General features: G+C 38.6%; 1 protein-coding gene across 1 annotated transcript; it reads left to right on the top strand.

The window, feature by feature from the left end:
* The first annotated feature begins 20,550 nt into the window (after positions 1-20,550).
* On the top strand, positions 20,551-21,931 carry LOC110627822 (dof zinc finger protein DOF3.4). The gene has a single exon (XM_021774191.2). It carries the CDS (start codon positions 20,824-20,826, stop codon positions 21,556-21,558), a length of 735 nt encoding a protein of 244 aa, XP_021629883.1. The 5' UTR covers positions 20,551-20,823; the 3' UTR covers positions 21,559-21,931.
* The last annotated feature ends 3,534 nt before the right edge of the window (positions 21,932-25,465 follow it).

Genomic DNA, 25,465 nt, shown 5'->3' with positions numbered 1-25,465 from the left:
GTTCCTACCCAAGACGCCCCTGCCTCTGTGGGGACTGGGCCTAAGGGATCTGAAGGCATTCCACTAAAGACCGGGGATACGCGCCCAGCCCCTTCTGGAACGTCTTCCCCATCTCTTGCTCGGAAGAAATCCAGGGCCGCTACAGGATCTTCTCCAGCTCTTCCTCCTATTGGGAAGGAGAAAGGTATTCCTGTTGTGCCTTTGTTGTCTTCTTCTGACAATGTTCTAAACGCATCGGACGTTACCTCTGAATCTCCGGCCAGTGCTGTTGCCGAACTCCTTAGAGAGCGAATGTTCGGCGGAATTACCGAGGCCTCAGATCCGCGTCTTCTTGCTCTGACTGGTCTCTTAGCCAGTTCTACCAAGGAACAAGTGTCCTTCCGGTCTCGCTCTCGTGAGGAGCTCGGATCGACGATTAGGGAGATGCTTCTGATGGTAAATTACTTTTCTACTTCTCTTTTAGTTTGCTTTATTTCTTTCTCTTGACGATTGTTATTCCGCACTAGGTGACGGGCCTTTTTATGGAGGTGGATGTTCGTGATCGCTCCTTTCGGGAGTCTGTAGACCGTCAGATTGAAGAGGCACGTCTGGATGAAAATTTGTCTGCAACTAGTGACGCCAGGGGTAACCTTGCAGCAGCTCGGGAGCATACCCAGTCCCTCCAGGTAGAATTGCACTCTGCGCTGGAGGTCATTAAAAAGGCTGAGGAGAAGGCGGCTGAGACAGCAGAGCACACCAATTCTTTAGAAGCAGAGCTGTCTCATACTCGCAAGGTTCTCAAGGAGTCTGATGAGAGAGCAGCTGCCGTGGAGGCTCGTTGTGCAGAAGTTTTAAAGCAGCTGTCCTCTATGACGGGGGCCCTTCGAGAGAGAGATGAGGCTGTGAGCCAGAAAACTGAGATCCAGCATCAATATGAGGCCTTAAAGGCTGATTCTGAAGGACTGCAGGTTCACCTGGAGGAGGTGAAAGCTCAGAAGGAAGGGGCCCTAGCTCGAGTGGAGGTCCTTGAGCAGGAGTTGAGTACGAGCTCTGATCGTATCAGGGACCTGGCTTCGTCGGCTGAAGAGTTTAACCTTCGCCACCAACAGCTCAACCATGAAGTCAGGACCTTGGAACGTAAGTGTTCAGCCCTGCTCAAGGTAGTAAAACATGTTGAGGACAGGGCTCAGCTAGAGCGTGAGCAATGTATAGCGGAGTATGAGGAGTCTGATGAACTGAAGAGGAAGATCGATCAGGCCTGTGAGGTTCACCTTCAGGACTACAAAGATTCCTCTGAATTGAAGGCGTTTGTAGCTGAGGCTTGTGAAGCACATCTTGATGAATATAAAGCTTCCGCTGAGATGGGGTCGGCTATTTTTAAGAAAGCCTTCCGTATGTACGTAACCGGTTACAATCGTGGTTTAAGGGAAGCTAGACACGCTCCTGAAATTCCTTTGGAAAAGCTTCGTAAGCCCGAAGTGGACTCGGATGGCGAGCCGGTGTTATATGGGGAAGATGATTTCCCTATGCCCAGAGGGGATTGTCGCGTCGCAGACCGGCGGCCATCTGTGTCTTCTTCAGAAGAATCCGAGCCGGAGGGGGAGGACGAGGAAGTTCTTGGGTCAGAGGGAGATGACCCTAATTCTGAGAAGGAGGACCCCCACCTAGGGTCAGAGATTGCCCCTGTTGTTAATGTTGAGAGGCCTGATCCAAAGGAGGTCGTGCTTCCTCCAGATGTAGTTGTAAATAAAGATAGTGTAGGCGAGGATGTTCTCACAGATGTGAGTCCTTTAAGGACTATTTTCCCTTCCACCTCGTCCGAAAATAAATTGTAACAGCTATTTTAATGAAACTTTGATTCCTTTTTTCTTGAACTACTCTTGTTCTTCATATCTATCTCTGCTTTTCATACTTGTAATATTTGCACTATATATTCTCATTTATAAGCTCGTTCCCCACTGAATCAGTCTTAAGTTGTGAGCTCGGCTCTTAGCTAATTGTCTGAGAGATCAAGTCTCATATCTTTTAATAGCGACTAAAGTGTCTGTTTTTCTGTTTTTGACCCTTTCTTCTTGATTGTGACTTTGGATGTCTGTTCCAGACAAACTGATTTGGGCTTTGGGTATAGTCCTTTTACCTTCATTTATCTTCCTGCTGGTTTCGTCGTTTATGAGCCTTTTTATAGAGGGAGCTCGACTTTTCGCTCGGCCTTTATACTTCGAGCGTTAGGGTACAGGACTATCCGAACTGAGAGCTCGGCCTTTTCTTCTTACCCAGGCTTTAAGTATTAGCAGTCATTTCGAGGTCGGTGTTTTTTAGCTGTTATGCCCCAAACCTCTTCAAGAGGTCGGAACCCCTTTGGAAGGTCGGAATCTGATTTTTGCTTGATAGCCTTGAGTCCTTCTTTTTTGTGAAGTTGGAACAGTATTTTTATAAGTTGTCCCTGCATATGATATGAGAAGTTTGTACTTCGGGAGGTTTTTGGGACCTTCACCGACCGTTCTTGTTTTGTTTTTCCGGGAGTTCTTAGGGGATCCCGATTTTCATGTTCTGGGAGGTCCTTTAAGGTCCTCACCGGCCATTTTTGTTCCGGGGTGACCTCGGGGCCCCGCCGGCTGCCTTCTGCTTCAGGAGATCTTACGGGATCCTAGTCGTTTTTGTTCTGGGGTGACCTCGGGGCCCCGCCGGCTGTATTTTGCTTCAGGAGATCTTACGGTATCCTGATCGTTTTGTTCCGGGGTGACCTCGGGGCCCCGCCGGCTGTCTTTTGCTTCAAGAGATCTTACGGGATCCTGATCTTTTTTGTTCCGGGGTGACCTCGGGGCCTCGCCGGTTGCTTTTGCGCCAGGAGATCTTACGGGATCCTGATCATTTTTGTTCCGGGGTGACCTTGGGGCCCCGCCGGTTGCTTTTGTGCTAGGAGATCTTACGGGATCCTGGTTATTTTTGTTCCGGGGTGACCTCGGGGCCCCACCGGTTGTTTTTGCGCCAGGAGATCTTACGGGATCCTGGTTATTTTTGTTCCGGGGTGACCTCGGGGCCCCGCCGGCTGCCTTTTGCTTCAGGAGATCTTACGGGATCCTGATCTTTTTTCTTCCGGGGTGACCTCGGGGCCCCGCCGGCTATTTTTGCGCCAGGAGATCTTACGGGATCCTGGTTATTTTTGTACCTTCTTGAGGTTTTGCACAATATTCAGGCACATTGACCTTACTGTCGCTTCGTCATCTCAGCTGGTTTTGTGTCTATCTGAGGTCTTGTTTTTCAAGGGGTCTCTCTGAGCCCTATTCGTTCTTTTTCACGGAGGAGTATTATTCACAAAGATAATCACATTGTATAAACAATTTTATTCACTCATGTGTGTCAGAATACAATGTTTTTCTTTACAAATATATTAAGGGAAATACCTCTTTAAGTGCTGGATGTTTCAAGCGTGGGGCTCAGGGTTTCCTTGCATATCTTCGATCCGGTATACCCCTGGCTTGACCACTTTTGTCACTCTGAATGGACCTTCCCAGGTCGGTGCTAACTTGCCCGCGGCCGCTCTTTTCCCTGTAGCTTCTAGGTTTCTTAATGCCAGGTCTCCCACTTTCAAGCTTCTCTCTTTAACCTTTTGGTTGTAATATCGTGCTGCCCGTTGTTGATAAGCAGCAGTTCGGATTTGGGCTTCTTCCCTAACTTCTTCAAGAGCATCTAGGTTGCTTCTTAACTTGTCCCCATTAGTGTCTTCACTAACGAATTGGACTCGATGAGTGGGAATCTGCAACTCGACTGGGACTACGGCCTCCGTGCCATAAGCAAGTGCAAAGAGTGTTTCTTTAGTGGGTGCTCTGGGAGTGGTTCGGAGTGCCCACAGGATACTGTTGAGTTCTTCAGCCCAATTCTCCTTTGCGCCATCTAGCCGTTTCTTTAACCCTTGGAGGATAGCTCTGTTAGTGACTTCTGTTTGGCCATTAGTTTGAGGATGGGCCACAGAGGAGAATTTGTGCCATATGCCCATGTTCGTCGTGAAGGCTCTGAAGGTACTGCAGTCAAATTGTCTGCCATTGTCTGAGATAAGCACTCTAGGTATGCCGAATCTACAGATGATATGCCCCCACACGAAATCTATCATCTTGCGAGCTGTGATTGTGGCTATCGCTTCTGCCTCTGGCCATTTTGAAAAGTATTCTACAGCCACCACTACGAATTTCCTTTGCCCCGTAGTCTTGGGGAACGGTCCCAGGATATCGATTCCCCATTGTGAGAAAGGCCATGGACTGGATATGCTTGCTTGAGGAGTGGCAGGGTGTAATACCCGGCTAGACTCCGGTATCGGAATTCCTACCGTCCGGTGGAATCTCGGATGTCGGAAGCCTCTAGTAGGGTAGAAACATGTTTTCATAAAATGTTTTAAGGTATTTCATGGTTTTAAGTATGAAAATTTAATGAGTTTTTGCATGAAAAGTCTTTGGAGGAAAACCCAGGTTCGGCCGCCGAAAGTCAAGTTCGGCCGCCGAACATGCATGCGTTTTGGAGGCACGTTAGGCCCCGAAAGCATGGGTGAGGGAAGTCCAGGTTCGGCCGCCGAAAGTCAAGTTCGGCCGCCGAACATGGCATGCATGCGGAGGCACATTCGGCCCCCGAACGTGGCCTGGCCAGCCACCTATAAAAGGGTCCCTTAGGTCCGCACGGGCGAGCTTTTTCTCCCCCGTTGTCGGCCAAGGTGAGTCTCCGCCACCCCTCCCTCGATCTTGAGTGTTTTCCTTAGATCTTCCATGATTTTCACGGGTTTTAACTTCTATTTTGAAGATCTGTGAGAAAAGAGCAAGTTTTGGGTACTTGGAGGTTCAAAGAGCTCAATCTCTCCATCTCCAAGCTAGGATCGCCTTTCCTCTCGTTTCTTCAAGAGGTAAGCTCGGATCCACCCTTGTTATGTGTTTTAAACAAGCATTAAGTTGTTTTATGGGTAGAGATGCATGTTTAGGCTTGTTGATGAGTTCATGGGTTTTGATGTTTTGATGAACAATGTATGTTGATTTTTGTGTGTTTGAAGTGTTGTAGTTGGGGTATATGCTAGTTTGAGACCCCTAGGTGTAATGTATGATATGTATGCATGTTTTAGAACAAGTTTATGCATGATTGGAGAGTTAGGAGGCAAATGTGCATAAAGGAGCCAAGTTTCTGCCCTTTGGCAGAAACCAGATTCGACAGCCGAAGGCACTTTCGGCCGCCGAACATGGCTGAGGAGGCAGGCCTTTCGGCTGCCGAAGTTGCCCCCGAAAAGAGACTTTCGTCTCTGTCTGGGACTTTCGGCCGCCGAAGGTGCCGCCGAACATGCATGAGTTTCGCCTCTGTCTGGGAGTTTCGGCCGCCGAAGGTGCCGCCGAACATGCCTGACTTTCGGCTCTGGAGGGACTTTCGGCCGCCGAACCTGCCGCCAAAAGTGCCCTGTCCAGCCATTTCTTGCATGTTTTTGTGTAGTTGTTTTATGATGTTTTAGGGGGTTTTTGGGGAGTATATTAGAGTTATGTTTATGTATGTTTGGTCCCTCATTGGAGTCCACCTGTGTAGGTTCGGACCCGAGGAACCGAGGACCCCAGCAGTGAGCCAGCTGCTACAGAGTTTGTCAGAGCTAGCCAGAGGTGAGTGGAATAAACCTTAAGTTTTAAAATAAATGAAAATATGAATTTTGAGCATGATCCATGCATCATGAATGCCATGAGATATAGTAGGTTGTTTGCATTAGTATTCACGAATATGTTGCATTGCATTTATGATGTTGATGTGGATTGGTCATTGGATGATCCTTTAGTCCTCATATGATATGATGATGTTATGGCATGATATGGTATGGAAGTCCAGGTTGTACCCATTCTACGTCCCTGGCACGATGTAAGAGGAAGTCCAGGTTGTACCCATTCTACGTCCCTGGCACAGTTGGACTGTATGATATGTTATGTTAAGAGAAAGACCGGTTGTACCCATTCTACGTCCCGACACAGTTGGACTATGTAGAGGACTATAGGTGACAATACCATCCGAGATGTGATTTGTTGTGATGTGCTGCATTTCATGAAAGCATGAAATTTTAATATATGATTTCACTATTCTGCTCACTGGGCTTTGTAGCTCACCCCTCTCCCCTAACCCCAGATGTGCAGGTACAGGGTAGACCAGGAGGTTAGCCAGAGTTTTGAAGTATGTCTATGTAATAGTTAGATTGTGGACATGACAATTGTACTATGATGTAATGTAAGAGATTTTAGTTATGTTATGTGTAATGATATTGAGGTTATAGATGTGCTTGACCCTATGAGTATTGTAATCCCTTGTGATGCATGATCTTAGATTTTTGATGATACAGATGTTAGCCAACTCATCCCAGGTTGTATCGCCCGTTGGGGCATAGATGAGATCCCACAGAGGGATCATGATTATGATCATGACTATGTACATGTATGTTCAGGTTGAGTTGGATGAATGAAAGGAAAGTTTTAAAATTTTTATGTATGTTGTTGATCATGTATGGGATTATACAGGTTTACAGGTTGCATGTCAGGCTTGCTACGGGTCCCGGCGGCCTTAAGTCGACTCGGATCCTAGCGCCGGTAGCGGTCCGATTTTCGGGTCGTTACACAGGGGTTCTGATGGCAATAGCAAATCTCTGACATACGTCGCACTTCCGGACAAACTCTTCTGCTTCTTTTTTAACAGTGGGCCAATAGTATCCTTGCCTGAATACTTTGTTGGCTAATGTTCCTGCTCCCTCGTGGGCTCCACACAGGCCTCTATGTATCTCTTCCATTACCTTTGCAGCCTCTTCCGGGCTCACACATCGGAGCCATGGACTGGATTTTCCTTTTCTGTATAAGGTCCTCCTTATTGCTTGGTAGTTGGCGGCACGAGCTGCTATCTTTCTGGCTTCATCTTTATCTTCGGGGAGCTCGCCCTCTTCCAAGTATCGCAGGTATGGGGTCATCCAAGTTGGGCTTTGTTCTACCTGCAATATCGTGTTAGTTTTATTGAAAGCAGGTGTATGGAACTGTTGTATGTATACTTCATCGGGAAGTTGTTCCAGTTCTTCTTTGGATAATCGGCTGAGCAGATCTGCTTCCTCATTTTCCTTTCGGGGTATTCTTTGAAACCTGATAGTTACTCCTCGACCCATGAGCTCGGCTTCCAAAGTTTTTACTTTATCAAGGTAGTTCTGCATGACGGGGTCTCTAGCCTGATATACTCCCGTCACCTGGTTGATCACTAGCTGAGAGTCGCTATTTACCTCAAGGTCGGTTACCCCTACCTCCAAAGCTACCAACATTCCATTCACCAAGGCTTCATATTCTGCTACATTATTCGAGGCTTTGAACTCTAGACGTAGGGCGTAACACACCTTAAACTCCTCTGGCCCCTTAAGCATTATTCCGGCACCATTGCCTTCAGTGCTTGATGCTCCGTCTACATACAGCTTCCAATTAAATTCTGGATGAGGCTCCCCTTCACACTGCTGTCTTGCTATCCCTGAGGATGATCCTCCCTGCTCCTCGTTGAATGAGCACTCTGCTATGAAGTCAGCCAAAGCTTGAGATTTTATAGCTGTCCTGGGTCGATATTCTAGACAGTAAGGGCTGATTTCTACGGACCAAGCCAACATCCGACCTGAAGTTTCCGGCCTGCGTAGAATCTTCTTTAAGGGTTGGTCTGTCATTACAACTCCTTGGTGGCCCTCCAAGTAAACCTTGAATTTCTGAACTGCTAGCAGTAGGGCGTAAGCCATTTTTTCAATGTTTGAGTATCTGACCTCGGTATCTCTGAGTACCTTGCTGACGTAAAAGACGGGTTACTGCTCCCCCTCTTCCACCCTTACTAACACTGCGCTGACTGCTTATTCTGAGGCCGCCAAGTATATCAGAAGTTCCTCTCCTTTTACAGGGCTGCTGAGTACATGGGGCGAGCTAAGATATTTCTTAAGCTCTGTGAAGGCTTTTTTGCAGTCTTCCATCCACTCGAAGTTCGGTACTTTTCTCAACTTTTGGAAGAACGGCAAGCACTTTTATGCCGATCTTGACATGAATCGGTTGAGCGCCACTACTCTCCCAGTTAGTCTCTGGACGTCCCTTACACAGGTCGGCTCTGGCATATTCAATATGGCTTCTACCTTCTCCGGATTAGGCTCGATGCCTTTTCCGCTTACCATGAATCCCAGGAATTTTCCTCCTCGAATAAAGAAAGCACACTTTGCTGGGTTCAACTTCATTCTGTACTGGTTTAATACCCCGAATACTTCCCTCAAGTCTGCCATGTGCTGTTGGAAGTTTGGGCTTTTGACCACCATATCATCTACATAAACTTCTACATTCCTGCCAATCTGATTTTTGAAGATTTTATTCATCAATCTTTGGTACGTTGCCCCGGCATTCCTCAATCCGAATGGCATAGCTCTGTAGCAATAAGTCCCATCTTCAGTTATAAACGAGGTCTTTTCCTCATCCGACCTTTCCATTGGGATTTGATGATAACCAGACATAGCATCCAAAGAAGACATATAATCAAAACCGGCCGTAGAGTCGACCATTTTATTAATGTCAGGAAGTGGATAACAATCTTTAGGGCAGGCCTTATTTAGGTCAGTAAAATCTATGCACATCCTATATTTGCCATTGGCTTTTTTGACTAATGCAGGATTTGCTAACCACTGTGGGTACATAACCTCCCTAATAAAGCCTGCCTCCTCAAGTTTCTGCACCTCTTCCCTGGTGGCTTGCTGCTTCTCTCTTCCTACTACTCTCTTCTTCTGTTTTACTGGCTTGGCTTCGGGGAGTACATTCAGCTTGTGTGTCATTACCGTGGGGTCAATTCCAGGCATGTCGGAGGGCTTCCAGGCAAAACTAGACGCATGATCTCGGATCAGGGCCATGACTTCAGCTTTCTGTTCTTTAGTGAGGCCGGCGTTGAGACTAAAGACCTTTTCTATCTCTGCTTCTGATAAAGGGAAGGTCTCCAGCTCCCCCACCGGTTCTGTCCTGGCCTCTGTTTTCTCCTCTCGAACCTCTAGGACTTCCGAGTTAAGAGCCTCTCCAATGGAGCTTGGTTCTGCTACTGTGGCTAAGTATACTGCTCTTGCCTCTTCCTGGCTGCCTCGGACTATTCCCACTCCTTCTTTTGTTGGAAACTTAAGCGCCAAATACCTGATACTGGTGACGGCTTCGAAATTGAACAGCGCAGGCCTCCCCAAGATCACATTATAGCTTAACGGAAGTTTGACCACTAAAAATACCTCGTGGTGAGTACGAGTTCTGGGTGCTTCGCCCAAGGTGAGAGCCAGCTTCACCTTCCCTTCTACGACCACCGGTACCCTCCGATCCCCTTGATTGGTGCCTGGTCTCGGACCAGCTGTTCTTCTGGAATTCCCATCTGCTGAAAAACCCGATATGGTAGCAAGTTAACTTTACTTCCGTCATCCACTAAGACCTTCTTTACCCAATAATTGTGAATGACGACCTCAATGACGAGCGCGTCATCATGGGGCATCTGAATACCCTGAGCATCGTCTGAAGAGAAGGTGATTGTCATGGGAGAGTGGTCAACGATCTGCATGACCTCGGTGCTGCTGGTCTCTCCCTCCCGATTTCTCTTCTTCCCTCGGCGGCCCATCCGTCCTCCCGTTCCTCCAACAATCATGTTGATGGTCCCACTGGATCCATCGTTCACTGGTCCCGCTCCTGTTCTCCTCGACGCCTGAACCGCAGGGCTGGATTGAGGCCTTTGTCCCTCTGATTTCTTTACAAAATTCTTTAGGTGCCCCCTCTTTATCAACCTCTCGATCTCTGCTATCAACTGGAAGCAGTTGTTGGTATCGTGGCCATGCGTCCGATGATATTGACAGTATTTGTCAGGATTCTGATGATCTGCTTCCGACTTTATAGGTTTGGGCCACTGCAGAAAATCCTTATCCTGGACAGCCATGAGCACCTCGGCTCTGGACGCATTTAATGGAGTCGGCTTTTCAGGGACCCAAGGGGGAGGCATCCTTGGCTCAAGGGCCCGTGGAGGGGGAGGCCTTTGATCCCTTCGCTCCCAGGCCTGCTTGTATGGCTCGGGCCTCTTGCCGTGTTTCTTTTCATGTTTCTCCGGCCTCCTTTCTTCTGAGGCTTTTTCTTTTCCTGCCATCCTTTTGGCAAATCGGCTCGTTACTAAGGCGTCATCCTGCCTTATATACTTCTCCGCTCTCTGCATCAGCTCGGCCAGGGATGTGGGAGGCTTCCTGCTCAAGGAACCGAAGAACTCAGCAGAGGTCGTTCCCTTTTGCATTGCCTCTACCGCCCTTCCTTCATCAAGATCGGGAATCTGCAGGGCCTCCGTATTGAAACGAGCGACATACTCTCTGAGTGATTCACCCTCTCTCTGCCTTACTGTCTCCAAGTAGCTCGTCTTCCTCTCCGCTGGCACTCCGGCTATGAATCGACTGATGAAGCGAATGGCTAGGTCTCCGAAACTCCTGATACTTCCGGCCTCAAGGCTGTTGAACCACGCCCGTGCTGGTCCCGAGAGCGTCGTTGGGAATACTTTACACATTAAGGCATCAGACAGAGTTTGCAACTCCATGAAGGTCTTATAGTTCATGACGTGCTCCCTCGGGTTACCAGTTCCATCATAAGCCGCCGTTGATGGCATCATAAACTTCTTAGGGACAGTCTCTTGCTGCACCCATTTTGAGAAGGGGAAGAAGTAGGCAAAGAGGTTTGGCTTTGGTCTTTCTTACCTAACTCGGCGAGGAGCTGTTCTCTCAGTTTTTTCAACTTTTGGTCCACCTTCTCGTCTTCTGGGCTGAGTTTTTTCTCCAGGTGGTACTCCTCCTCCTCTGCTTCAGTTCCCGTCCACCCGGTTATTTCGGCGGAATAGTTATCCACCTCCTCATTTTCTATCATCTCTCTCGCCCTCCTCCCATGGATTCGGGCCTCCGGTCCTTCCTCTTCCCCGGCTCTTCTCCCTCTTTCTTCAGTATCGCGGCTGCTGGTTTGAAGACGGTCAGGTGCAGGTCGGGGGTCATTGGTCTGAGGTTCCTCTACAACCGGGAGTGTATTTGTTGGGGTGTTGAGGCCTCTCTGTTGCATTATCTGCCCCAACCAGTGGGCTGTGTTCTGTAACTGGAAAGCCATGTTTTGAAGATCTTGGTTAGACAAGGTGACAGCGGGAGTATTCCCTGCCAAACTTGGCGAGGGATTAAGAGGAACAGGTGTTTGATTATTTAATGCCGTAGGACTAGAAAAGGAGAATTGTTGCCCCTCTTGGGCAGAGCTTAGGTCATTTGGGACGTTAAGGTTACTTTCTTGGTGATTAGCCATCGTGGATCTCAGTGGGTTTCTTTAAGAGTGAAAACTCCGGTGATGAAAAGATCTCCATCGTTTCCCACAGACGGCGCCAATTGATGATCTGAGATCCAATAGAATAGGGTTTTACAAGGGTTTTTGTATTAGAGAATAAAGCTTAAACTTTCTGAGGAGGGGACTCCCTTTTATCCATTTCGTCTTGCTTGCTGGTGACGTGTAAAGGCTTCTCCAGAATTGGGCCACGCGTCTCTGCCATACAGATTCGGGCGTACGAGGGTATCAGGCGCCTGCCCCATGCGTAACGGCCTCTGATTCTCCTTGTGCGTACGTTCAAGCGGATCTGCCAGGCTGTCTGGTGAGTATCATTCTGGATCCTGGGTTGGGCTGAGAGTTGGGCTAGAGAGGAAAGGGCCTATGATCGCGGACTGGGTCGATTTAAGCGAGGAAGTTTGGTCGAGCCCGTCCTTGAAGGTTGGGTGAGCCGGGCCTGCTTTGAGTACTAAGTAGATGGGCCTTTACTTTGTGGGCTTTAGGTTGTGCCGAGACCTTGGACCGGGGTGAAGAAATCCAGCGGTCATCAGAGATAATAGACAAAAATATAAAGAAAAATTTTATCTAAATAAAGAGAGAAAGCAGTCGAAACAACGCTAGCTTCAATATTAGTTGAGAAAGTGAAGGGTTTTTGCCTCTAGACAACCATTGCTCTAGTATATTTGATATTCATCCAATTGACCATTATTAAAATAAGTTTGAATAGTATATAATTGAGTTTGAAATGAATTAATATTTATAGATTAGTATCAATCACATTTTAGATTGAATATAATTTTTATATATTAGATATTTATTAATTAAATCTATTTATATAAATAATTAATTAAATATAAAAATATATTTTTTTAATTTTTATATATTTTAATTAAAAAATAATAAGAATAATAATTTTTTAAACAAAAATAATTTTTCTATGAATATATTTTAATATAAATTATAATTAATTAAAAATATAACATTAAACGAGTTTTATGTATGATAGTAATAATTGATATAGGATAAATTCGAATAGTTTAAACACGAATAATTAATTTTGAGTTGAATAGAGTGGTGCTGATACCCTAGGGATGAGTAGCTATGCACCATCCTGGGCGAAATCAAGAGGAATTCGTAGACGTAGGTGTTGGCAATTAGGTACTAGTACTTTCAATTCAAATTGTAAGACCAATAATCTGGGCCTACTCCAGCAAAAAGCAGAGAAGATAGGTTGCCTAGACGTGATGGCTACTTCTCTTCCACCAACAACACATCACTATATCATGTTCAGCCCAAAGTAGAATATTCAACGCTCTCCTTTGGAATACTTTATTTTATAAGAAAAAATTGAAGCAGTTTCTTATAAATTATGTAGAACTTTCAATTGAAACCTTTTATTTTAAATAAAATATTATTAATTCTAAATAGAGGGTAGTGAATTAGTTTACTCATGGGTGCTCTAGCCATCGGATCAATTTCATGGTCGAGTTTTGAGTTTCTAAGATTGGCCTCCTTGTTCAGTGTTTGATATTCTGAGTTATAGAAGCCTCTCATATGTATATGTTCTAATTGTATTGGCCTTGGAACTCTCTCTTCAATGAATATAACCTCCAAAAAGAAAAGATTTATGTGAATTAATATTTAAATATTTTTCACAAAATTAATAAAATTTACACTCTTTAATAACCTTTTGAATTCAAACAATATTTTTTCTCATCAGATGTGTTTGGAAAACTAAATTCGTAACTTATAATTTTAATACATAAATTTAATAAAATCTATACGTAGATTTACGTATTTATTGTATATTTTAATTGACTTTGTAGGCATGTGGGCGTAAAAGTTTAATTTAATGATTATGAAATTCAATTTTTTTAATAAAATTTGTTTCATATTAAATGCAACCTATAAATAATTTGAATTCAAACAAAACCCAATAGCTTGTAATGGTGGAAGAAATTAATGTTTTTTGCATGCATGGGAAGTGGATAAAAAGGTTGAAAATGAGGAATGAAATTAATAATAAGAAGGAATATGTGAGAGAGATTTTAATTAAGAAAAAGAAAATACACATTTTAAGACTGAAAAAGCTTGGGAGCTAAGAAAAGGATTGAAGTGGTGGAAAATGGAATCATAATGCGTGGAGGAAGAAAATGCCAAAAAGGAAAAAGAGTTAGCAATCTGAATTCTGAAGGAGCAATAAAAAGAGAGAGAGAAGAATTTGTTAGCTGTTGTGGGCAACCGAATGAGCAGTGGTACAGAGCAGAGAGACAGGACAGTGGCTTGTAAGACCGTCAACAATTAATGTTGCCTTGAAAGCGACATATGATATTGTCAAGTAGACATTTAGATGGCCGCGCGTGCCACCGGAGAGAATCCCCACCACCATCATCCACCGACACCCTTGCTCTTTCCTCTGACACCTTCCTCCCTGTTCATTGGACCCTATCCTCTCTCTCATCACTGCTGCCCATTGAGCTTGACTTGTTGACCTGAATTTTGATAAAACTTGAATAGTATTCGAGTATGGCTAAGCTTATAAGCTGCTGGATTCATACCATATTTTTATTGGGTTTAGTTACTATAGTACAAAATTTTTGATCTGCTATTGGCGAGGCAGAGTTTCTCCCTTGTTGAGTATTTTCGAATATTTGATTCGATCATATTTTAATAAAATAAATTTAAATAATTATAATTAAATTTAAAATAAATTATTTAAAAAATAATATTTATTATAAAATTAAATTAAATTTAAATTATATATAAAATATTCATTAATCGAATCCGTTTATATAAATAATTAATTTAATATAAAAAATATATTTTACAATAATATTTATAAATTTATATTTTTTATTTAAAAATTAAAATTTAAATAATTTTTAAAATATTAAATTTTTTAAATGAAAATTATTAATAAAAAATATTATTTATATAAATTATTAATTATAATATTTAAAATTAAATAAATTTAAATTTTATTGAAATAATAATAATTGAATTTAAAATAAATTTAAATAATTTAAATTAATTTTTAATTAAATTTAAAATGAGTTAAAATATTATTAATATAAATAGAGATCAGATTCAGAAACGGTTATATTCTTAGAGAGAGCGCGCTTACTTCTGTTGGAAATTTAAGTGAATCTCTTGTGATATGTTTTGGTCTTCCTGCGGTATGTTTTGGTCTTCGACTAATATGTGTTCATTTGTATCCCTAAGGAATTCCGTGTATAAATTTTATCGGCTGAATGCATAATTTACCTTTCTTTTGTTTTTTAAAAAAATTATTTTACTTTTGAACTTTATTTGTATTATTTTTTATTTATTTAATTTTTAAATTTTAAATAATTTAAATTTTATAAAGTGAAAAATTATATATATTATTTTTAAAATTTTAATTATTAAATAATTTAATTTGTATAATACGATAACACGTAAATATCAAAAATAAATAATAAAGATTAAATTATTTTATTATTTAAAAATTAAAAAAAAATAAAATTAAATTAAAATTGAATGGATAAAATAATCTTTTATAAAAAGAATTATCAATCTTATTTTTAAATTAAAATATTTTTTTTAAATAGGAAAAAGTGTATATTTATCTCGATAAAATATATTTTAGAAAAAGATTTGTTAACTATCATTTCCTACGCGCACTAAGCATTTTTTAAAATAGAATAACTCTACCCATATTACTGATTTGCCTATTAATTCACAAAATTCAAGCATTTGAGTAACAAATTGCAAATTTTAAAATTACAATTTAAAACAAAAATTAATTTTAAATTTTCCTTAAAGCACCACTATTAAAATAAAATTTTAGGTGAGATTTTTTGCAGAATCATTAAAAAGAAAAAAATAAAAGTGAAAAAAAAAAGACAAAAAAAGGTGAATGGTTAATATCTCATGTTAGACGAGGCTATTAAAATATGAAAAGACATGGACCTTCCTTCCAATGAAATCAACGTTTTGGCTTGTGCGTGCTTTGCGTGGTACCACATGCACATGTAATTCTATTTTAATTAAATTAAAATTAATTTTAACCATTTTCATCAATAACTTTAAAAAATTATAAAATTAATTAGAAATCAAAAAGCATTAAATTTTCATTAGAGAGAACTAATTAAATTATATTAACCAGAAAAAAAAATAAAAATAAATAGTAAGGGAGGGAACAGTGGTTTGGGTGAGGGAAGGGAGAACAGGGAAGCGAGAAATCCGGGAAGAGATTGGAGATGGTAGTACGGAGGAGGAATCTGATGCGGACATGACGCGTCCGAAATCAGAGGAAGACCCAATTATTGCATCCCACGCTGCCCCGACATGCATGATTCTGTCGGTCTCACCTCTTCTTTTCTCATTTTGTCTTTTTCTCACCCGCTGAGCTTATTCAAGTCTTAGCCGTGCCACATCCCTCTATTAATTTGTTATTACATATAATAACTAATATTAATTCTATTTTTTTAAATTACTATTATCTTAATTAAAGAGAAAATTATTATTTAATATATAAAAAAAATTCATTAATTAATTTTATTTATTTTAAAAAATATTAATTTTTTTAACATTTTAAAAAATTTATTAAATATATATTAATTTTAATAATTAAATATTTTACTATTTAATTTATATAATTTTAAAAAATACATTATTTAATTTTTTTAATATTATAAAATATTTACTAATTAATTTAGATATTTTAAATTTTTTAAATTAAAATTAATAAAAAAATTTTTTAAAAGGTTAAAAATATTTAATATATTTTTTAAAATTAACACACTGACTTATAAATTTTTTTATAATATATATTCGCAAACTTAATTTGGTGGTAGGTGTATCTGAATAAATATAAGAGATTTTATATTCTATTTTTCATCTCTAATTTTTATTTAAAAAAATTATAATATATAATATAGAAAAATAAATAGTAAATTTTTTTAATTAAATAATATTTGCAATGAAAATTATTATTAAATTAACTGAATGAATTAGCATGCAATATTGGATTAATGATGGGATTAAAGCAATTGTTGCTGTTTAGTTTATTGCTTTGCGATTCTTCTCCACTATCAAGAAAATGTAAAATAATTTTTTTAAAAAAAAGAGTATAGGATCATGTGTAGCCCACAAAATCTACGTAGGAACTAGATATTATTTAGTATTACCATGTTTTAATTAGTGTATTAATTATAGTGTAACCTTAGCTTTTGTTTTATTTTTGGTATATTAAAGTCTAGAAGGGAAGAAGCTGAAAGCTGACACTCAAACATCATTGGCCACATGCACATATCTGTTTCAAATGATTCTATTTATGTAATGGATGGCATGTTTTTTCAGAAAAAAAAAAAAAGAGCAAAGTTAGATCAATTTTCTCACATATTCTAGAAAATGGTGTGAGCTGCAGTCCACATGCATTATTATTTTTATTATTATTAATTGTGATTTTTAGGTATTATGTCATGAAATCAAGAAAATAAATTTTATGAATGTAATATTCGGTTAGATTTCGGTATCGGAATTCCTACCGTCCGGTGGAATTTCGAATGTCGGAACCCTCTAGAAGGGTAAAATCATATTTTTATAAAATATTTTTATGTATTTTATAATTTTAGTGCATGCACAAGTCAGGCTTGAAATATAGAAGGTTTTTAAATTTTTATGAAAATGTATGATATGTATGAGATGTTATAGCAGATATAGAAACTTGCTACGGGTTCCGGCGGCCTTAAGCCGATCTGGATCTTAGTGTCGGTAGCGATCCGGTTTTCGGGTCGTTACAACAGTCGTGTAAATTTGAATAAAAAATAATATTTTTTTTTCTTTTTTATCTTTTTTTTATCGGTCAGTAGTGTCTAATTATTTTTTTTCTATAGTGTCATTTATATCTATCACTTAAATCTAACGTATAGGTGTGTCAGGATACCTCTCAATGTCAGACGATTATTTAATTTTCTCGGCGCACATACGGACAAGATTGCAAAGCGATTGGACCAATTTTTCTCCTTCACGTTACATTTTCGAGCTGCACTACTTCCGTGAATCCGAGTCTACAATGAGCCTGGTTTACTCCGCGTATCCAGATCATGGCTCGAAACGCTGAGTCGATATGCTTATATAGGACTTGATGGACTTTGGATTGGTGTTTTTCTCTTATATTCGGTCTCACCCAAATAAAGAAAGTCTGACGATCATCTATAATATATTTGCTCGTGTTTGAATTGGACCTGTGAATTGTGGTATGGGAAATTAACCCATATAGGTGGGTACAACTTAGATTGGTTAATTAATAAGAACGAACTTACATAAATAGAAGAGAAGAAATTAAAGGAAGAATATGAAAAAATTAAGAGAAAGCTATATGTCTCTTGCATAATGGATGTATTATTGGAATTTGGAATGTAGCAAGAGCTGCCTTTATTGGCTTCAAATTCTAATCTCTTACAACCCTTTGTCAAAGGGCAGTCCATTTCAATTTATCGCATTAAAAAACAAGTCACTTTGTGTTTTCTTTTTGGTTTTTGTGCTTTAATTGATTAGAATGTGTGAGAAAAGATGTCACTATATAAGCTTTATTTTCTAATTTTTTTAATAAAATAAGCTTGATTTTACATAAAAAAAATTATATAACATTCAATTGATTTAGTTGCATTTTTTAAATAATATATATGTATATGAATCAACATTAATAAATTGGGTCCCTCTTCTTGATCAATAATTGTATTGCCTCTACCTAACTTATCACATCTTTCCCCACCACCAAAGAAAAAGAGGAGACTAGTGCTATCTAGTATTAAATAGATTAATTATTTTTAAAGGAAGAAAGATTGGGTGATTCACACTCTATTTCTTTTACTATAACAAGATTATTTACTTGTTAAAATGACATAAACATTTCACTATTTTAAGTAAGAAACACATATTCCATTTAGAAAATCTTTTATTTAGATTTATTTATAATAAATTCAAAACATAACATAGATTTAATAAATATGTTTATAATAAATTTAAGTGTGCATAATCATTTTTAGATAGTAATTAATGTTCTAAGATCTAAAAAAATAGGATTTATGGTATGAGTCTAAATTTAGATGGAGAGAAAGATATTCCTCTCTTTTTATTTCTTTTTTTTTCTAGTGACGTCTGACGGTCTCTTTGCTACAGGACTGCGAAGTGACTGGACCTGTCAGACTTACCTCCTGTCACGTCACCGGGCTGAGTTTCCGAGCCTGTTTCATGTCTCCGGATCGAAGCGCTCCGTGTGGATTGGTTCGTTCATGAGAAATGCTTGATGGACTTTGGGCCAACATTTTTATCTTGGGATCGGCCTCGTCCAGAGTAAAAAAAATTCGATGGTCATCAGTAATCATACAAATTTTATCATTTTTCAGATAATCGATTATAATGTGTAATGAAATTCACTGATTTTATAAGAATTTAATTTATTTTTATTAAATTTTTTATTTAAAATAAAAAAAATATTTTTTTAATTATAAAAAAATAAAAGTATATATAATTTTATTTAAATTGTTTTTTTTTTAAGAAATAAACCATGCCATACGAAAGAATTGCGATTTAATAGTATTAAGTACATTATATAGTTTATATAATACTAAACTCTTTAGAATGTCTCTCTTAATCATGCATTGTATTTAACAGCTCTCTCTATATTTATAGGATCGATAATGTAAAAGTAAAAGTTTCTCTACTTTACTTTTTGAATGATATTTTTTATATTTAAGTAAAATCGAGTGTTACATTTTAATTACTCGGGATATTCTTTTGAGGCGTGGAATATATGTACCTGCTGCATGTCTTTTTTGTGATCATGATAAATCTATTTCACATGTTTTTTTGCATTGTCCAATGACTGTTGAGTTATAGAGACTTGCTGGTTTTTTTCTACTGCTGTTGCTTTTTCTATATTCATGGATTTCTTTATTCATATTTATAATACTTTTGACAGAGAAAGGACAACAAGTATAGCTATACATGCATGGAAGTTATGGCATGCCAGGAATAAAAGATTATGGGTCAATAAAGTTTTATCACCTAGTGAGGTTCATCATGCTGCTAGTTCCTATTTTACTGATTATGTGGCTTCACTTGTGGCTCGGCCAAGGACGTTATCCCACTCATCTGTTCCTCGTGTGCTCCCTTTGGTTGAGACTACCACTCTTGAAGTTGATTGGATTGCATTCATTGATTGTGCAGTCTTTGCTAATGCTGATTTGTTCGGTTTTGCAGCAGTATTTGAGGACTTGGAAGACTTCTTTTCCATTGCAATTTTAGGTTTCTATGAGGGGGGTGGGCAACCTGTTATTGCTGAAACTTTGGCCTTGTGTCAATGTTTATCTTATGCTAGAGATTGTTTTCTTCAGGCTGGTTGTATTTTTACGGATAACCAATCCTTAGCCTTGGCTATTCGCTCTCCTCTTGATGACTTTTCGAAGTTTGGATTAATTGTTTCTGATTGCAAGGATGCTATGCGGTCTCATGGTAACATTCATGTTCAGGCTGATTGTATTTTTACGGATAACCAATCCTGAGCCTTGGCTATTCGCTCTCCTCTTGATGACTTTTCGAAGTTTGGATTAATTGTTTCTGATTGCAAGGATGCTATGCGGTCTCATGGTAACATTCATGTTCAGGCTGGTTGTATTTTTACGGATAACCAATCCTTAGCCTTGGCTATTCGCTCTCCTCTTGATGACTTTTCGAAGTTTGGATTAATTGTTTCTGATTGCAAGGATGCTATGCGGTCTCATGGTAACATTCATGTTCATTAGGTACGACGTTCAGAGAATAGAGCCGCCCATTTATTAACTAGACAGTCTATTCATCATGATAGATTCAAGATTTGGATTGAACTTTCTAATTGTCTCTTGGATTATTATTCTACAAGATAAATAAAGTTTTTCTTGATTAAAAAAAAATAAAATAAATATTAATTAAAAATATTTCTTTTAATAAATCAAATCAGTGCAAATATGATTTACTAAGACTAAAGATATTTTAAAATAAATGGTTTGATAATTGAGAGTTGTATTCGCATAAATAAAATAAATATTTTTTAAAAATATTTTTAATCCTTAGCTGGGCGGTCCATCAGAAAAGAAAAAACAAAAAAATCCCTAGTTTCGTACTAGCTTAAGAAGAAAAAGAAAACAAGTGGCTAGTTTCCACTGTCCAAGCACGCAAAGGAGGAGCTTATAAAACCAAAGACTCGTAGGAAGCAGAGAATAGCCGAGTCATTCAAAGATGTGGAGCCGACTGATATGTCGTGCCTAACAGAACACTGTAAAGCTGCACTCTCTCTCTCTCTCTGCTCATATATCCCTGAGAACTCCTTTCATGTCCTTCATTCTCTCTCTCTCTCTCTCCATAAAAGGACCTTTGCTTCCCTCTCACGACCCATACCCCTTCTTCACACTCTTCCTTCGCCACCTTCCATTAAATTCTTTATACTCCTTTCTTTATCTCCTTCTTATTTTCTCCCACCAAAATGCTATCAGATTCTTCCACTGAAACTCGAAGATTAACCAAAACCCAGAACCCTGGAGCTCCACCTCCGGAACAAGAGCACCTCCCTTGCCCTCGCTGTGATTCCACAAATACCAAGTTTTGTTACTACAATAACTACAACTTCTCCCAGCCTCGCCACTTCTGTAAGTCTTGCCGCCGTTATTGGACCCACGGCGGCACCCTTCGGGACATTCCTGTTGGTGGTGGTACCCGGAAGAATGCTAAACGTTCACGTACTGCTGCTACTGCTACTATGGTAGGTCCTATCACTTCCACCACAAGTGATAATCTCCCATTACCCGCTACTCCTGTACTGGAGCCGCTTTTGACCAATCAAGGAACTTCTGTACAGTTTGGCTGTGGTGGTGGTGGAGGCGACGGGAAGGGTGGCGGGAGTAGCACCATGGGTGGTTCTACTATGTGCGGGAGCTTTACTTCTTTGTTGAATACTCAGGGACCTGGGTTTTTGGCGCTGGGAGGATTTGGAGTTGGTCTAGGGACTGGGTTTGAAGACATGGGCTTTGGGCTTGGTAGAGGAGTGTGGCCTTTTCCTAGTGTGGGAGACGGTGGCTCAGTTGTTGGTGGCCACGGTGGTGCTGGAGGAGGAATAGGAAACACATGGCAGTTTGAGAGTGGAGATAATGGATTTGTTGGTGGGGATTGTTTTTCGTGGCCTGATCTAGCTATTTCAACGCCCGGAAATGGTCTGAAATGATATTGTTCTTTGTCTTTTCTTCTGGGTTTTGGCCCATTTCTTTAGAAAGCCTTATTGGTTTGAGGGTTTAGTTAATTAATATTAGTAAGTACTAAAAGGATAATTAGGTTTGAAACTAGAAGAGAAATGTGACTTTTCTTCTTCTTCTTCTCTATGCCATGTGATTTTGTTAGTTTTATTTTTCTTTTCTTTTTTTTAAAAAAAAGTTAACATGGTACCATATTTGGCTACAAATACCTTTGATGGGTATATTAGATGCCGTGCTTATATGATCAGTGGCTAGATGGAGCACACTAATCAGGCATTTCATCGCCTTTTCTTTTATTTTCTAGGAATTTCATTCGAGGAAATTAATGCAGTATAGTTGGATCAATTTATTTTTCTTCTTATTGGTAATCTTTGAAATTTTCTCAGAAAAGTGAATTACATTATGGGATTATAGCCTAATAATTATGTTTAACATAATCTGAAATCTAAATGGAAGGGGACTATTCTAAAGTGAGGAGAGTCGAATACAAATTGTGAGCGAGAAACTTCAAAACTACGCGTGATGATTGAAAACCACCCTCTCAAAATAATTTGTTTTTCCCAATTTTACAATTTTTTTTTTTTTAAAGTTCAACTAACGTTTCAAAATCATCCTTTACTTTCAATGATTTTCTGTCAATCACTTTGAAGATAATCGCCCACCAACAAAGACCCTTCATTTTGAAATAATTTATTTTATAAGATAAAAATCTAAATAAATTCTTATATAATTATATATAATTTTAATTTTTTAAATAAAAATTTTAATTTAAAAAATTAAATTATTTTATTTTAAATAAAATAATTATTAAAAAATTAATTAAATTAAATTCTTGATATCAAGTGAAGAGTAAATATTTTTTGTCAATATATATATATAATTTTATATTTTTTTATTCATTACTTGATTTATAATAAATTTAAGATATAATATATCTGATAAGACCCGCACATATATTTGTATTTGGCCATCACGCCAAAATTGAGATTTTCTTTATCAGACATATTTGGAAGAGAGCAAAATGATAGGAAATAAAGCTAAAAAAGGTGAAAACTATTTTCTTCTAAGATGAGGTAATAAGATGAAAGTATTGAAAATTTTTTAAAATAGTACCTTATTAATAATTATTGAAAAATTTAAAATTTAAATAATTAAATAACAAACTGCAGTTAAGATTGTATTACATTTTTATGCATAATTATATATATCTTACGAATTATATATATATAACTTACAATATAAGAATTATTTAAAATTGTAATGTATTTTACAAGAATTCAAGTAGCTAGATATCCTTAGATTTTATGATCAATATTTTTTTATTTCATACGAATATAAAAAATTGTGCAATGCATTTAGAAGGTAGTTCGATATCTACAAGAAAATAATCCATTCAGAAAAAAAGAGAACAAACTTTTTATTTTTCCATTAAACTATTTTAATGATAAATAGTTTTTTAAAAAGAGAGAGAAAAAAATATTTTTTCAAAGAAAAAAATAAATTCTTAAGAGTAGAGACACTTTTCTTGAGAGCAGGAAACCTATCTCAAGAAGAGTGAACCGAGAGAGAGATTTTCTTTTGTTTAACTCTCGATCAAGAGAATGACTGTCCACCACTCTCTCAGAGCAATTGCATGGCCTTTTGTCGTATAATAGTCAACGAAAAAAAATTTGAAATTCAAATATTTTTTCTTTTTTTCTTTTTAAATTTAATTTATATAAAATAAAACTTGGCTATTATAAATAAGATGGAAACCTTATTTTGAGATTTTTATTTTCGGCTCTATCTTGGGTGTATAATTTCTTTCATTTCACACTCACACATGATAGGACATGATAATATATACACTGCAATTTTCATACTTAACAAATAAACTGTCACATGTGCATATTTCGAGAACTCAAATATTATATGTCTATTAGAGTAATATAACTCTTGAATGACAAAATTTAGAGTAATTGCATTATGCAATACCCTAGATCATTTATCATATTGAATATCTATATAATCTCAATTATTTTCTTTTATGTCTATAATTATGTTTTATAATATCTAAATATAATTGACTGGTCAATGAATATAAAACTAATGTGATACTTTCATATGATCTTCCTTACATCTCGATACTCTCAACCTTAATTCAATTTATTTTTTTAGAAATATCTCGTCAGATCGCATCTTCATAATCATCTTATAATACCCTAAGAGAGCAAATATTAAATTAAGTCTCAAGTAACAGATCAGAGTCCTAAGGGTATTAGTAAGATTACTTACAATTTTTAGGATCTCACACATTAACAAGCAGAGATCAACGTTTGTACTTCCATCATTGGTCACAAGTACATGTGGTATGAATCACATGCTACGATGTCTCATTCCATTTATAATGGAGCATATGTCTCTATTTAAGATATTGTACAAATGATAATTTGAGAATACTTAATGTTCAAATTTGAGTTCTCAAGCTACTCATTTTAAAACAGAACTCCACCTGACTATTAAAATAACGTGATTTATTCACTTTTACAATGATCTTCCACTATTATTCTCAATCTCTTTGGGATGATATCTCGTATTATAAGTTTTTTTCAGCTCACAATTTTATCCACAGATAAAATAAAACTTATAATTATCTTATGTTTTATTATCTCACTATATAATAAAATTAATGCCGTGTGAGGAGGCATTTGTTATCTGTCTGACATACTTCTTGTAATACCCGACTAGACTCCGGCATCAGAATTCCTACCGTTCAGTGGAATCTCGGATATCGGAAACCTCTAGAAGGGTAAAATCATGTTTTTATAAAATGCTTTAATGGATTTCATGTATTTAAACAAGAAAGAAATTAAGTTTTGAATGAAAATAGTCTTGAGAGGAAGACTCAGGTTCGGCCGCCGAACATGCATGTACTTCGGGAGTGCTTTAGGCCCCCGAAGGCATAAGTGAGGGAAGTCCAGGTTCAGCCGCCGAACCTCATGTTCGGCCGCCGAACATGGCATGCATGCGGAGGCACGTTAGGCCCCCGAAAGTGGCCTGGCCAGCCACCTATAAAAGGGTCTCCTTGTCCGAATGGGCGAGCTTTTCTCCCCATTTTCGGCCAAGGTGAGTTCTCCGCCGTCCCTCGCCGATTTTGAGTCTCTTGCTACAAATCTTTCATGATTTTCATGAGTTTTTACTTTGTTTTGAAGATTTTTGAGCAAAGAGCAAGTTTGAGGCTTGGAAGACTCAGGAGCTCTTTTCCTTGGTTCTCCAAGTTTAGGTCGTCTCTCTCTCGATCTTCAAGAGGTAAGAGCCGATCTTGAGCTTATGGTATGTTTTAAACAAGTTTTAAGTTGATTCATGGGGTAGAAAGGCATGTTTAAGTTAGTTGAGCTTTGTTAGGTTTTATGTGATTATATGGTCAATGTGTGTTGGATATGCATGTTTGATGTGTTGTAGTTGGGGTTTAGGATAGTTTGAGACCCCTAGGTGTTGATGTATGTCTGTATGCATGTTTTGGTTGAGTTGGATGCATGATTAGAAGTTTGGGAGGCTTTGGGAGCTTGTTGAGCCGAGTTTCTGCCCTTTGGGAGAAACCAGGTTCAGCAGCCGAAGAGACTTTCGGCCGCCGAACCTGTCTGTGAGGCAAGCCTTTTGTAACAGCCCGGAAACCGGTACCCTACTGTAACGGCCCGAACCGCCACCGGCGCTAGGATCCAGATCGGCTTAAGGCCGCCGGGACCCGTAGCAAGCCAACATACATACTATTACCGGGTAAAATCCCATGCATGATAAAAAACTTTAATATAAAAACTTAGACATAAAACCTGAAATCTGAACATACACCAAGCTTGATCCGTATGCTACAACGTAACTTATGAACATAAACCTTCCCAT

This window comes from Manihot esculenta, chromosome 12 (genome assembly GCF_001659605.2).
Source record: "Manihot esculenta cultivar AM560-2 chromosome 12, M.esculenta_v8, whole genome shotgun sequence".
Lineage (NCBI taxonomy): Eukaryota > Viridiplantae > Streptophyta > Magnoliopsida > Malpighiales > Euphorbiaceae > Manihot > Manihot esculenta.
Note: the sequence above shows the minus strand (reverse complement) of the source record. Positions and strands in the feature narration are given on the sequence as shown.

Coding starts and splice junctions, on each gene's coding strand:
- LOC110627822 (XM_021774191.2), top strand. CDS start 20,824: ATGCTATCAGATTCTTCCACTGAAACTCGAAGATTAACCAAAACCCAG.